Source organism: Triticum urartu, chromosome 6A, assembly GCF_056163025.1.
Source record: "Triticum urartu cultivar PI428250 chromosome 6A, HENAU_Tu73, whole genome shotgun sequence".
NCBI classification, from domain to species: domain Eukaryota; kingdom Viridiplantae; phylum Streptophyta; class Magnoliopsida; order Poales; family Poaceae; genus Triticum; species Triticum urartu.
Window position 1 is genome coordinate 12701890 of NC_141878.1, and position 14898 is coordinate 12716787.

At 50.5% G+C, this 14898-nt stretch overlaps 1 protein-coding gene and 1 pseudogene across 1 annotated transcript; one reads left to right on the plus strand and one right to left on the minus strand.

The window, feature by feature from the left end:
- Positions 1-2041: 2041 nt before the first annotated feature.
- Positions 2042-4294, minus strand: LOC147963174 (uncharacterized; annotated as a pseudogene).
- Positions 4295-6661: 2367 nt separating this feature from the next.
- Positions 6662-11478, plus strand: LOC125531949 (protein FAR1-RELATED SEQUENCE 5-like). Its single transcript, XM_087529494.1, has 7 exons — positions 6662-7098; positions 8352-8462; positions 8762-9026; positions 9127-9817; positions 9901-10352; positions 10433-10711; positions 10810-11478. The coding sequence occupies exons 1-7, from the start codon at positions 6662-6664 to the stop codon at positions 11476-11478; spliced, it is 2904 nt and encodes a 967-aa protein (XP_087385620.1).
- Positions 11479-14898: the final 3420 nt, after the last annotated feature.

The following is a 14898-nucleotide window of genomic DNA, read 5'->3' on the forward strand; positions in this document are numbered from 1 at the left end:
GAAGAACCGGGATACCGAGTCTGATCGGAATGTCTCGGGAGGAGGTCTATTCCTTCGTTGACCGTGAGAGCTTGTCATGGGCTAAGTTGGGACTCCCCTGCTGGGATTTGAACTTTCGAAAGCCGTGCCCGCGGTTATGGGAAGATGGAATTTGTTAATGTACGGTTGTAGATAACTTGAACCTTAACTTAATTAAAATGAATCAACAGTGTGAGTTACCGTGATGGTCTCTTCTCGGCGGAGTTCGGGAAGTGAACACGGTGTTGGAGTAATGCTTGCGCAGGTTGCTCTCTAGTTTCTCGTTCGCGCTTTGCCTCCTCTTCTCGCTCTCTTTTGCGAACAGGATAGCCACCATATATGCTAGTCGCTTGCTGCAGCTCCACATATTTACCCTGCCTTACCTATGAGCTTAAATAGTCTTGATCACGAGGGTGCGAGATTGCTGAGTCCCTGTGGCTCACGGATTACTTCCAAACCAGATGCAGGGCCTGATGATTCCGCTCCAGATGATGCACTTGAGCTCAAGTGGGAGATCGACGAGGACTCACGCTGATACTACGTGTCTTTCCCTGATGATCAGTAGTGGTGCCCAGTTGGGGTGATCGGGACCGTGTCGCATGTTGGGTTATCTTTTATTTTGGCACCGTAGTCGGGCCATGAGTGTCTCTTTGATGTAATGCTATTTATGTACTTTGATTGACGTGGCGAGTGTAAGCCAACTATGTATCTCCCCTTTTATTATCTATATTACATGGGATGTTGTGAAGATTGCCTAACTTGCGACATTGCGTTCAATGCGGTTATGCCTCTAAGTTGTGCCTCGACACGTGGGAGATATAGCCGCATCGAGGGCGTTACATGGTGGAGAGGGGGACGGGGGTGGTGACGCAGACGAGAGCGGTGCGGGTGAGGCGGGCGCTGTGGCGATCGACGTCGGGGTGGAAGGCCCCGAGCCATGCATGGCGGGCTGGGCCGAGGAGTCCGGCACCATGTTGGGCTGGTCTGCAGGAGGCACGACGACCGCGGGAGCAGGCTGCGTGGCGACCAAGTCGAGAAGAAAATCGAGATCGTCCAGAGACTGAGTGGTTCGAGTGGTGGCGAAAGGAAAAGTGTGTTCGTCAAAAATGACATGTCACGAGATGATGATGCAGCGTGTTGTTAGGTCGAGACACCGATAGCCGCGATGCGATGTAGGGTACCCAAGAAAGACGCATGCGGTGGAGCGAGGGGCGAGTTTATGAGGTGCTGTGGCGGACTGGTTAGGGTAGCATAGGCACCCGAAGACACGGAGGTCGAAGAAGGAGGGGGGGGTTTTTGATAGAGGAGGGTATACGGGATCCGGAAGTCCAAGGCTTGGCTAGGACGACGGTTGAGCAAGAAGGTTGCAACGGCAAGGGACTCGGCCCAGTACGCAGGGGGCATATAAGCTTGGAACAGCAAGGTGCGGGTAATGTCGTTGAGCGTGCGAAGTGCTCGTTCGGCCTTGCCGTTTTGAGGGGAGGTGTATGGGCAGGACATGCAGAGGTGTATACCATTGCATGCAAGGAACTCGATGAAGGTAGAGTTAACGAACTCGGTACCATTATCGATCTGGAAGGATATGACGGGGAGGTTGAATTGTGTGTGTGCGTATGCAACAAAGTTGATGAGAATATCACATGTGTCGGATTTCCGGTGAAGGGGAAACGTCCACATAAAATGAGAGAAGTCATCAACAATGACAAGGTAATATTTGAAACCAGAATTACTAGCAACAGGTGAGGTCCATAAATCGCAATGAAGTAATTGGAACGGAGCAACACAAACTGTTGATGATCTAGAAAAGGGTAAATGCACGTGCTTGCCAAGTTGACATGCATGACACACTTGAGTACTTTTATGACATGGAATAGCAAATGTTGAAGATAAATGTGACATAGAGTCACGACCGGGATGTCCTAAGCGACGATGCCATAGCTCCGATGTGGTGGTGGTGGCGACGAGTCCAAACGGGGAGGTGGTGGGTTTGGTGTTGGCGTTGAACTCATAGAGCAGTCCGGGGCTACTGCAGCGAATGATCTCGCGCCGAGTGTGCAGATCCTCGATCGAAAAACCACATGGGTCATACTCCACAGAAACAGAATTATCGATTGTAAATTGACGAGTAGAAAGGAGATTTTTGATAATATCTGGAACAACGAGAACATTGTTGAGATAAAATGTGTGACTAGGTGTGTGGAGAGTGACGTGGCCGGTGGCGGTGATAGGAAGGGGAACACCATTGCCGACAGTGACTCGAAGAGAGGAAGGAGGATGGGAGGAAGTGGAGAGTATACCGGGGTCGGAGACCATGTGCGAGGTGGCGCCGGAATCCATCACCCAAGCACCCGGCGTGGAGGAGCCGGCGGCAGAGGGCCCAGCGGTGGCGTTGAGGGCGGCGACGAGGGCGGAGCAGTCCCATGCAGGAGCCGGGGCGGAGCCGGCAGGGTGGTAGGGCACCACGGGTGGAGGCGGGTTGGTGCCCCACGCCTGGCCATGCAGGGGCGCCAGCTGGGTCGTGTATGCGACCTGGCCTGGGGGCACCCAGGTGGACTGACGGGATGGCGGTGCCGGGGCGGTGGACCGTGGGGCTGGCCCGAGGAGGCCGCGCCCCCGGCGGGAGCAGCCGGAGCGCCGTAGGGGCGCCAGGTGGGCTGCATCTGCTGTGTCTGCCCGGTGTAGGGGTTGAAGCAGATCCACGGCCCGGGCGCGGCGGCAGGGTAGGCATGGTTGGAGTTGGCGCCGCTCCCGCCGCCGTTCTTCTTCTTCTTGGACCAGCGGCCGCCTTGGCCGCCATTGCCGCCGGAATTGCCACCGGTGGAGGAGCCGGTGGTGTTGCCGTATAGGGCGACTTGGGACGGCATGAGGCCGCCTGGGGCGGTGTTGGCGAGCTGGTTCTCGCGGAGGAGAAGAATGGAGCGAGACTGCAGAAAGGTGGGGGCCGGAACCTGCATCGTGACAAGGGTGGTGATGTCGGAGAAGCGGGGATTGAGCCCCTGGAGACAGGTGAGGACCAGGGTTTGGTCGGTCACGGGCTGCCCCACGTCCGCGAGCGCATCGGAGAGGGCCTTCAGGCGATGGCAGTAGGCGGTGATGGTGAGGTCGCCTTGGACGAGGGCCCGGAACTCCGCCTCGAGGTAGACGGCCCAGGTGAGCTGATTGTCGAGGAAGAGGTTCCGAATCAGCGCGTAGGCCTCGTACGCGGTCTGATCTTGGGCCATGATTGTGTCGAGGATGTCCTCGCTGATGGAGCCGTAGATCCACGAGCGCACGACGAAGTCCTGACGCTGCCAGTCCGCCGAGCGGGCATCCGGCGGCATGAGGTCGGAGATGTGGCCGGTGAGGTCGTATTTACCAACGAGGACGGTGATGAGCATACGCCACTTGGCGTAGTTGGACTTCTGGAGGTCGAGGATGACGGGGACATGCGTCTTGACGCTGGCGACATGGACGGCCTGGGACGCCTCTCAAGGGGCGATCGGCTCATATATTTATAGCAAACTTACAAGTCTTGGAGACCAAGAAATAAACCCTATACGTGTATATGTACAACCATATGCAAATGGAATACGCGAGATTAGCTATACAAAGTTATACGTTAACAGTTGGCATAAAATGTCTATTGAGATGCAAGCAAGTCACAGCCCAGTTAACAAGTTACAAGAGCATCTCCATGGACAAGCGAATTTATGCACAAGCCATCGATAAATTAAAACATCTCCATTAACAAGCGTAAGGACAAGTCGAGGATACATAACTAGACATTCACACAAGCATCGTGAACAAAATCAGAGAAAAAAGTGTATATCAAGTTGACATTGCAACACATGACACACGAGAGAAGGAACGAATGGGCATCATCGTCCGATCTGGTAGACCTAGATCTAGGGTTTCCCCCAGAACAACACGAGTGGGGTGCCACGACCTGTAACAACAATGCCTCAAGAAGGGAACGACGTCAAAGACGCTACCATCGTCCGCCATGACTCTAGTCGGCAAGATTTTCACCGGAAGTCGCGTCCCCCCGATCTCACAGCTGGGTGGATCCGAACGGAGCCTTGCCGTGGAGACGAGGGCCACCGTCGGCACGACGGCAGGGAGCCTACAGCCGCCCCTCACCGGTCCTCCTCACGCCACCGGCCGGCCAAGGCCATACCGTGACGGATCTGGGCAGGATGCTAGATCCGCAGCCATCAATGCCACCCATTTGCTCGCAGCCGCCACCCTTGCTGAATAAAGCGCCACCACCACCCAACCTCAGGTCACCGCCAGCCATGGAGGCTTCGATTGCCGCCGCGCAGCAGGGGCGCCGCCCTGACTGCCGCCCTCGGCCTCCCTGCATGTAACGCCTCCGCCGCCTCACAGGGGATGCCGCATCGGATTATTTGAAGTAGTAAAACAAACACAGTTTGATGAGCAATAACGAAGTGGGGCAAGGACCTTGATGCGAATGGCCGTCCTGGGAAAAGAAGGAAAAAAGAGCTGTGTAAAAAGGAAAATAAAGGGAGAAAGAGTCCCTCCCCGCCCTGCATCCGCTCTTTGCATTCCATACTTCCTTCAGTGTTTTTGAACTCAAAAAGGAAAGAAAGAAAAGGTCCACTCTTCACATTCCAAACTTGCTGCAGTTTTTTTAACTCAAAAAGAAAGAAAGAGAGAAAGAAAGAAAAGGTGGACGCGGAGTTTCTGCAACCGAGCTCAAATGAGCCCGGGTGAACAGTAAAATAAAAAAAATTCAAAAAATCCAAATTTTTTTTGGGAGAAACATTGACAAAAGTTTTAAGTGCTTGCAAAAATTCATCATGAAATCACATTTCTAGAAGGCGTGGCAAAAAAAACAAAATCAGTACTCTGAAAAAGCTACTTTCAACAGCATTTCGGAGCACTGAATTTGTTTTTTTTTTGCCACGCCTTACAGGAATGTGATCTCATGATGAATTTTTGCAAGCACTTAGAACTTTTGTCAATGTTTCTTTAAAAAAAAATTGGAATTTTTTGATTTTTTTTTTCGATTTTACTGTTCACCGAGCTCAAATGAGCTCGGAAGCAGAAAGGCACTTTCGAGAAAAGGTTCCCTTCATTTCTGCATGCATGTGTTGTCCAAAGTTTGGTTGGTGGTTGAATTTGATTCAAGACTAGTACTACTAGTAGACTTGTATGTGTTTCGTCCTGCTGATAGGTTTGTTTGACATGCATGCATGCACACACGCACGATGTGTGCAGGATGAGCGCGCCACTTGGCCGGGAGGAGCTGAAATGTGTCCGCCCAAGCCTAGTTCGTCCGTGCACTGATTTCTACTCCGTATTTAATAGTAGTACTCCCTCTGTTCCGAATTACTTGTCGCAAGTATGCATGTATCTATATGTATTTTAGTTTTAGATATATCTATTTCTGCAACGAGTAATTTGGAACGGAGGGAGTAGAAAATATATCGACTTCTGTGCATTGAATTTGGAATGCAGGAGCAGGCCGTCGTCGGTCCGGTCCGATAGGCGCTGCCGGCCGGACGGGGCTGCAGCTGCAGGAGTGCCGAGTGGGCGACAGCGTTGACCGCGATATACGGCCAGGGCGCACGCCTACTTAGCTAGGAGTCGACCTACGTGGTCACGTTCGACTCGACGGCCATGGCCTGATGGATTCACTCACTCGCTCGCACCTGCATGTCAGCTCCTTGATCATTTTACTACAAGTAGAGTATTTCTTTCCATTTCTCTGTCTGTGTGCGTGCCGTCCATTCCGCCGCGTCGATCACGAGCCAAGGCAGGTGATGTACGTTCCATCCTTGCATGCACGCAATGACGCAAATGATCTTCTCTGTTGGGTCTATCTACTGATATCGCCCGCTAGGAACGCATTGGTAGCTGAATCAAACTCAGCTTCCTACTTTGCATTGGTATATATACTGTATAAATTTGAGGCAAAAGCTACCGTGCTTAGTATATACGTACTCCTTTGAGAACGCATGGCCGCAACGTCCAGCTAGAGTTGACATACATCTACTGATCTTTTAGCTAGCCTACCTACAGACAACAGGCCAACTGCGTGCATTTTATGATCTATCAGCTGGCAACACAGCGTGCATTCTCTGATCACGGCTTCACACCAGCGTCGCTGTGTACTTCTAGGGATAAACATCCCGATCATTTGAATATGCCTTGAGATATGAGCCAAGTCTTTGAAACGTTCCATCTTAGAGCATCTTCAATCGTTTGGCATCCTAGAAGGCATTTTTTTCGCCGCTTGAGGGGCTGCCGGCGAACTTTTTGCCTGGGGGTGTAAATTTTTCCACTCGTTGGGCTCCCCAGAAGCAGTGTTGAGGCCAGCGGCATTTCGTCGAGTAGGTTACAGACAACATCGTGGCGGCCCTCGCGGGAGCACACAGCGCGGTGGTGGAGAAGCGCTCACGCCGCGCCGCCGTGACGCCGCCCGACTAGCTCGCCCCGCGGGCGAGCGCCAGGTACACTAGGCACTGGTGCGCCACGTACACCAAGGCTACACTCCGGTGCAGGCCCTGCTCGCGGCGCGTGCGCAGGCTCACGCGCCAGGCCGTGGCCGCGCTCGCGCTCCGCCCGGTCGTGTCCGTGGCCGCCGCCGAGCCTGGGCTCCGCCTCCACCCCCTCCGGCGTCGTCCGCCTTCGAGCAGGGATGGTCGCGGTCTCGAGCAGCCGCACGGGTCTGCGCTTCGGCCGCATCTTTGGTCATGTCGTCGTCGCCCCGGCCGCCGCCCTGGAGCATGGGCTCCGACGAGCCTTGGCCTCGCCTGTGCTCCGTCGCAGGGACCCCATCAAAGTCGCCTCTTCTTCGGACGAGGACGGCTCCTCCGCTGCTGCGAGCCACACACACACCAGGCCGCCGCTCAACGAGGTGGACTGCGTGCCGCGCGGCTCGCTGCTCCACCTGCAACTCACCGCACAGCTCGACGAGGTGGATGCCGGACACGGCCGCGTCGGGGGGATAAGGCGCCGGCGGGTGCGGGCAGCGGCAAGCAGCCGAGGAAAGAGATGCGGATATGAGAGAGAAGGTGGGGGCCCTGCGAAGAAAGCGACGGGGAGAGAGAAGGTGGGGAGGAGTTGTGGCTGCAGGTGGGCCACAAGATGCAAAAGAATAGTGCCGGCGTCCCCATCTGCCCCTGAGGGACTGGGTTTGGGGGGAGATCGCCGGGCCTAATTTTACTCAAATCCTGCGAAAAACAAGGATCTGAGGACGTGAGTGGGGGCGTTTTTTATCCATCGGGGCTAAAAAAATGGTCGTCGGGGTATTCATGGGGGGCTGGCTGGAGATGCTGTTAAGTACGACCAGGGCTGCAGGTTGTGTGGCCCATTCTCCGATTGCACACTGCGTTCGCTACCCGCTCGGGTAGTTTGGCCCCAGCGTTGGATCATTAATGTTTTTTCTTTCAAAAATAACGTTATTTTTTGTATTTCCAAATAGTGCAGAACACAGCAGAAACACTCGTTGGAACCAATTGCTTTTCCTTGGTTGGGAAACTTTTCATCTGGTTCCCAAAGCTAACTGTCTGATTGAGTAATAACGGTCGAGAGCAAGGGCCTGGAGGCGAAACGGCCCCGTCCTTAAAAAAAGAAAGGGTACGAAAAAGGAGAAAGAAAAGAAAAAAAGAAAGTGGGAAAGGGTCCCTCCTCCCTGGATCCATGGTACTCAGACTACAGACGTTGACGTCACCTTACGCATGTGGTGGCAGGCGCAGGACAGGACCCTCTCCTCCCCTCTCCACCACACACGTGCATGGCACGTGTGGAGCAAGCCACCGTTTTTCCCTCGGCCTTTGGCTCGGCAAGCCTGCCTCGGGAACGCAAGGGAAGGGAAGCAGTACGCCTGTCTTTGGGTTTCTCGAATTTCTTCTTCTTTTTTCTTTCTTTTTTTAGTTTTTTTATTATAGGCTCAGAAGAAGGGTGGCTGTGTAATGGTTTTTTGTGCTGGCTGGACCGTTTTTTTCTGAGGAGCAGACGCGTGTGTTTGTATGTGTGTTTTGTCTTGCGGATAGGCTTGTGCCATTCATTGTGGTGGTGACATGCATGCAGGATGAAGGTGCCACTTGGCTCAGAGAGGGCTCCATGCATTGAAATGTGTCCTGCCAACTCTGCCGATGCCTCTGTGCCTACTCCGTCAGTACACTATACAGTGCTATATACTACTAGGGTGGGTATAGGGTGGTAGACGGGGAGAGTGGCGTCGCAGAGGCCGAGCATCAGGTAGCTCGTTATCTGCGTCGTGGGAACGTGCTATGCGATTCAATCATGGCAGGCTATTTCGAGTTATACGTGGCAATATACACGCACTGGAATAGTGCAACCGTATCCGCTTTGCCCATTGCCAGGACCAGAAGCCCAGATATAATCGATGGGTGTGCGAAGACGGCGGGGGAGAACGATACCGGCGACAGCGCTTATGATGTGTGCTCGGAGGCAACCTCCGGGTGGACCAGAAGGTACACTGGAATCTATTCCGTCAGCAATCCATTAGTCTTGAATCTCACACAGAAACTGAATTTTGCATAACAGCTACGTAGGTTAAGATGGTGCTATTTATTCATTGAAAAGGATAGTCGAAAAATGTGAGATGTTACTGCTGGGGAAGAGAAAAATAGATTTGACTATATAGACAATAAAGTTGCTCAGATTTCTCTAAGTTATTGAAAATGTACAACAAAACGAAACGTTCATTACAGTTACTTACATTTTTTAATTTCTCTAAGCATTTTGTGCATGGTAAAAAAAATTTATGAAGGGTTCGGATTGGGAAGGCGCCAGCAGAGAGGGAGCCAAACCCGGATAGAAAATCTGCTCTAGAACTTGCACTTAGAGCTTATGCTGAAAAACAGGACGGTGTTGTAGTCAAACCAGTTATTGGAACTTCATTCGATTCGGTTGATGAGGGATTCCAATTCTACAACCTGTATTTTTGGGAGGTTGGGTTTGGCGTGCGGTTGGCAAAGAGCAGGTTAAATGTCGATCGGAGGAAGTGCATGCAGGAGATAGTTTGTGCTTGTGCGGTTAGTAACTGCACCCCATTGCTGTAGTGCTGACAATCAGTTGTAGATTTCTTGCAGGCTAAAAGTTTGGCACATAACTTCATGTTAATTGGCTTTGTAGGGTGCACCGCTCAAGGAGAACAGCAGGTCTATCAGGACAGGATGCACAGCTATGATCAGGTTCCTGAGACCAACGGATCATGGATGGTACATCTGTGAGCACAAGGCAGATCATAACCACCAACTGTCACTGACCTGTGGCGAGAAAATGCGTTGGAAGTCTCATAAACACATTGACAAGTACATGAAGGATCTGATTAAGCAGCTCCGTGAGAACAATGTCAGCCTGGGGAAGGTGTACAACATTATTGGTAGTTTCTTTGGAGTTGCTGAAAATGTGCCATTCACAAAGAGGTCTCTTAAAAATCTTTGTAGAAAAATGAATAAGGAGCAATCAGATGGGGATGCCACAAAAACAATGGAGATATTGGCAGAAATGAAAGCTAATGATCCGGAATTCAACTATGCAGTGCAAGTTGACGAGGAGAGCCGTATCAAGACATTGATGTGGGTGACCGGGCGTGGATGTGACCAATACCGTTGCTTCGGTGATGTTATCACCTTTGACACCACGTACCGCACCAACTTATACGACATGCCATTTGGCTTATTTGTTGGGGTGAACAACCATTTTCAAAGCATAATATTTGGTGGAGTGATGGTTCGAGATGAGAAAGTCGACACATTCAAGTGGGTGTTTAGAGAGTTCGTCCGCATGGTTGGAGGAAAACATCCAAGGACTATACTGACAGGTGAGTGCCGTAGTACAAGTAGTACTGTTGCAAGTTTTGGCATTTGGAATTTCTCACGATTTCTGTTCATTTTGCAAACCAAGCGAGGTCAATGGAAATAGCAATTGAGGAGGAGCTACCGAATACAGTACATAGGTGGTGCAAATGGCATGTCTTGCGGAAGGCGAAGGAAACGATGGGGCCTCTATGGTCGAAGAAGTCGGACTTCAAGAACGAATTCCACAAGCTAGTGCACCACATGATAACGAAAGATGAGTTTGAATCAGGATGGCATCTCATGCTCGACAAGTATAGTTTGAAAAAGCATCCTTTCCTAACTCAGGTATATGAGGTGCGCCATAAGTGGGCGAAACCATATTTTATGGGCGTGTTGTGCGCGAAGATGACTAGCACCCAACACAGTGAGAGTGCGAACCATCTCCTAAAAGGGTATGTACCGCCAGGGTGCCCCATGCATCTATTCCTCAGGCAATTCGAGAAGTTGCAGTTCGACAGGGAATCAAAGGAGAGTTATCAGGAAAAAAGGACCTCCGTTGTAAGTCTATCATGACCGCCCTCGGTTACATGTTGACGCCACTTTATTTACTAATGAAATTTGTCTAACTCTGGTTGCAGGGCGGCGTTGTTCTGAAGTTAAACATCCCTTTGGAGAGACACGCTAGCAAGGTTTATACTCGTACAATGTTCGAACAGTTTGGCGATGCTCTATACAAATCCTGGACGTATGTTCTTGAAGAGCTTGAACGGGGCAAAGTGTATGTCTTGACATATCGGGACACAGCAACGCGTGAGAAGTGGAGCAAGGTGGACTATAAAGTCATTGTCAATTCCTTCTTCGCATGCGAGTGTGGCAGTTTCGAGCATGCTGGGATGATATGCTGCCATGCACTTAAGGTATGTCCGATAGCATGTCCTAAATGTTACATGCAGCCCGAATATAGAAGTATATCAGGAAAGTCAATTTCATTCAGTAAAACATGTACAATATGCAGGTGATGGTGCACCTGGATATTGCAGAGGTACCGGAGAAGCACATTGTTAAACGATGGACAAAGAATGCAAGGGATGTTCTTCCAGAGCATCTGTTGAGGTACCAAAAAGATCAAGGCCCACCGAAGCAGACCACATACAGGCACACCAAGATGTATTTCAAGGCCCTCGAGTGTGTGCAGTTGGATGACAGCAATGTTAACTGCTATGAAGTATTCATGGCTATGATGAACCAAGTTAGTGATACCCTACTGCCATTGAGTTTAGTCAAAGATGGCATGGGACTGGCGGAGCGTGAAGCAGCCCAGGTTGCAGATCAGGAAATGGAGAGGCTAGCACCGCCACAGATCAACTATGTCGTGCCTAATCTGAATGAGGATGTCAACGTTCAGCCATCAAATTCTTCTTGCGTTGGGGAACCCACACGCAAACGACAATTAGGAAGGCCAACCACAAGCAGGGACAAGCCCCCCTACGAATCTCATGTCAAAAGATCGCGATTTTGCTCGATTTGTAGGCTACAGGGACACAAGAGCACGACCTGCCCTAAACGTGCTGGAGTTCCGAAAGCGCCTCGGAAATTGCCAAAGTGTTCGAGATGCGGCGTTCTGGGCCACCGGAAGAATGTATGTGACAAAGCGATGGAACAGTTCGAGCCTCGCTTCCTGTGACGCCATGGTCCTTTTGTCGAATTATGAATTAGTGCTGGTGTATGTGGCCAGCCTAGAATTATTTATCTATTAGAATTTGTACCCTTGACGACTTATTTCCCTTCAATGTAATATTTGAAGATTTAGCTGTTCTAAAACTCACAAATTAGTTAAAAACAACATACAAGTTCCCAGATGGAAATAAACGCGACCGACTGTTCTAAAAGAACAAGAATTAGCTGTTTTCCTTCTCAGGGTTTCTCTATTTTTCACATAGCTCATCTCCAAAAAAAATTGTTCAAACCCTAAACTATTTGTGAACCAACGATTATCTGCATATCCGTGATTAGAGTTCTACCAAGAGATGGTTCTACATATAACCTCCTCCATGATTCTTAGTGCAACCTGCAAACCCATCAAATGACTAGTACCCCACGAGCCCCACACACAGTAGCCCATGTTGGGGGTATAGATGCTGCTCCGCCCATGTACCGTGTTGTCCATCCACTTGCGGGCTGCTGAGGAATACGGTGAAATATGGGTGCGCGTTCGGTCCTAGCTAATCAAATACGACTGACAACACATATCACGATGCTGTCTCCGCGGGCGTGATACTGAGCTGCCTGCAGACCGGCCTCCGTATCGTTTTATCGGGTAGACGGGAGCGTGCCGCCGTCGGTCCGGTCCGAGAGGCGCTGCGGGGGTCGGTCCAGTCCATGCAGAGCCACGCGTAGAGACGCAAGTGGCTAGGAGAGTTGACTGCGTGTACAGCGGGGGCGCCCGCACGCCTGCGTGCCTGCGTGCCTACGTGGGTCACGTCCGACGCGACGCGATGGCCTCCCTCCTGATGGATGGATTCGCTGCCACCTGCGCTGCGTGCCTGTTCCATCGCTATTATACTCTGCGGGTGTTTGTTTACAGGGACTTAAAAAAGTCTCTATAAATCTCATCTAAACCAAACAAAAACGATTTATAGGGACTTAAAATGGACATTTGTGATTTATGAAATAAGACTTTTAAAGAGGGACTTATAGTTATAATATGGTTTTATAGAGACTTATAAGTTCCAGGAACCAAATAGATAAGAAATTTTTAGGGACTTGAGACTTATAAATTGGGACTAAAAATAGTTTTAGGACTTATGAACCAAACAAAGCCTCCATCTGTGTGTGCCATGCCAATGATGCGATCCGCTCCGCCGTTGGATTGGATTGGACCGCCCATCCATCACAATCAACGGTAGAGATGCAGTACTTCACTTGTGGTTTCATGTATCCATGAAGCATGCATGGATGGATGCGGTACGCGCATCTCACCGCGTCGCGTGCAGCACGCAGCAGCACCTTGTACCTTTTGACCCCGACCCGACCCGAGTAGAGTTAGCTGCCACCCGCGCGTTGGCGTCGCATCGAAACCATCTTACTCGAGGACGCAAGGCTAGCCTCTGTTGTTTCCCTTCAAAACATATATATATATACAGCGCTAAATCCATCACCAGGAGGAGTTCGGTCTCCTACACCGTAAAAACATGCACACCAATGTTTTTCTTTTAAAACGAAGGCAAAAAATTTGCTTCATCCATTAAATAAGAGAAGAATAGAGTTTGGCAGGTTGCAAGCGATCCTACAAATAAACGTGTGGCAATTACTCTCGTACAACAATACGCCCTAGTTTCTTAGCGGCCCTAGTTTCTTAGCACCCGCCGTAACCCACAGGTTGGCCTCAAGCAATATATTTTCAAGAATAATAGAAGCTGGCAAACTTTTGTGGCGAAATACCTTCGCGCTTCTCTCATTCCAAAGAGTCCAAGAGACGAGTATGGTGAGGGAGGCCATCGCTCTTTTTTCTGGATTTCGCATGTCGGTTCTTCTATCCCTCCAACGCATAAGAGAGTCCTCAAGGTGCCAATCGGAGGTGTCAATGTGCGCAAGACCAAACTTGTGAATGACCGATCGCCAGAGCCGAATGGAGAAGCGACACTTGACGAGAAGGTGGATGCCTGATTCTTGCTCCTTCTTGCAAAGTGGGTAAAGCCCACAATTTTCCCAACCGCGTCGCTCCAACCGGTCCGCAGTCCAAATCCGGTCTTGCAAGGCCAGCCAAGCGAAGAATTTGACCTTTGGGAGAGACCAAGCTTTCCAGACCATGTAGTGAATCGGCGAGTGCGTTAGGCCAAGGAATTGCGCCTTATAAGCAGTGGCCGCCGAGTATATCCCATCTACAACATGTTTCCAAACAATGTCATCCTCAACTTGGTCGTCAAGGTGAAAGTCATGCAGAAGTGTCCAGCGCGAGAAAAGCTCTCGGACGTGGGCGGCGGAGACAACTGTGTCATGCTTGATGTGAGTCATCCAAGCGTTTCCGCGTGTAGCTTCTCACAGCTTCCAGCTCTTTCTTTTCGCGGTCTATCAGATAAGTAGGGTAACATCCTTGGGTTTGTGACCAAGCAACCACGGGACGTCCCAAAAAGGTGTTTTAGTACCATTTCCGAGGATAATGGTGATTGAGACATAAAAGAAATCTAGGTCATCCTCGATGCAAGAGTTGCCCAATCCAACCCAAATATCTGCTTGGGCTCTGCTGCTGAGGTGGCTTTGGTACGAATGGATGCACAGCAATGTTTGGTATAGACAGACACCGAGCATCATCGGGCATCAAGCGAAAGGTGACATGCGTATAGCGGATTAACGCAACAGGCGACCAACCCAACGATCAAGTTTTCCGTCAACCACACATGCTTTGTTCCTCAACTTGGAGCAAGCAATCTGCGCACTGCGGCTCTTCAGTCTTCACAGATTAGAGTACAGTACTACTAGTACAGTATTTGTAGCTTGCATGCATGCAGACGGAGGCACGCGCGTTGCTTCAATCTGAATCACAAATCCACAGCGAGGGATCAGATAGCCACGGCTCGGCTAGTTTCTGGAGCTGCGACGTGCTGCAAAGTCACAAATGGCAGAGTAGTGCCAGTCCAAGATCTACTATATATAATACTTACTGTACACTGTAGTATCTCGTCGGCTAGGTCCAGCGACACAAGAAATACTACGTCAAAATTAATTGTCCCGTCAGAGAGAGAGAGAGAGAGAGAGAGAGAGATGGGTGGATGGGCCGTGAGAGCACAGCAAGACAGGAAGGCCTCCAGCTCTCCGGTCACAGCACCGGCTACCCACTCGCCTGCTCACGCTGTCAACAAACCAGTTACGTACTTTGAAAAGCTATATATTCTCTTCAAGATTCCCTGATCTTTGTAATTTACCAGGCCTCGTTTAAAACATACTGGTATTGTACCACGAATAAATGGAATATTACAGATTTACTTTAAAGATGTACTCTCTCCATCACAGTATCGGCAGGAATAAATGGTGCGCTGGAGCTACGGTAGTTAAGGATATGTGCCTAATTAATCACTAAACAAACGCATAGTAATCTCCCCGTCCA

Coding starts and splice junctions, on each gene's coding strand:
- LOC125531949 (XM_087529494.1), top strand. CDS start 6,662: ATGGTCGCGGTCTCGAGCAGCCGCACGGGTCTGCGCTTCGGCCGCATC. Junction 9,818..9,900: donor TCCAAGGACTATACTGACAG/GTGAGTGCCGTA, acceptor TTGCAAACCAAG/CGAGGTCAATGGAAATAGCA. Junction 10,712..10,809: donor TATGCTGCCATGCACTTAAG/GTATGTCCGATA, acceptor TACAATATGCAG/GTGATGGTGCACCTGGATAT.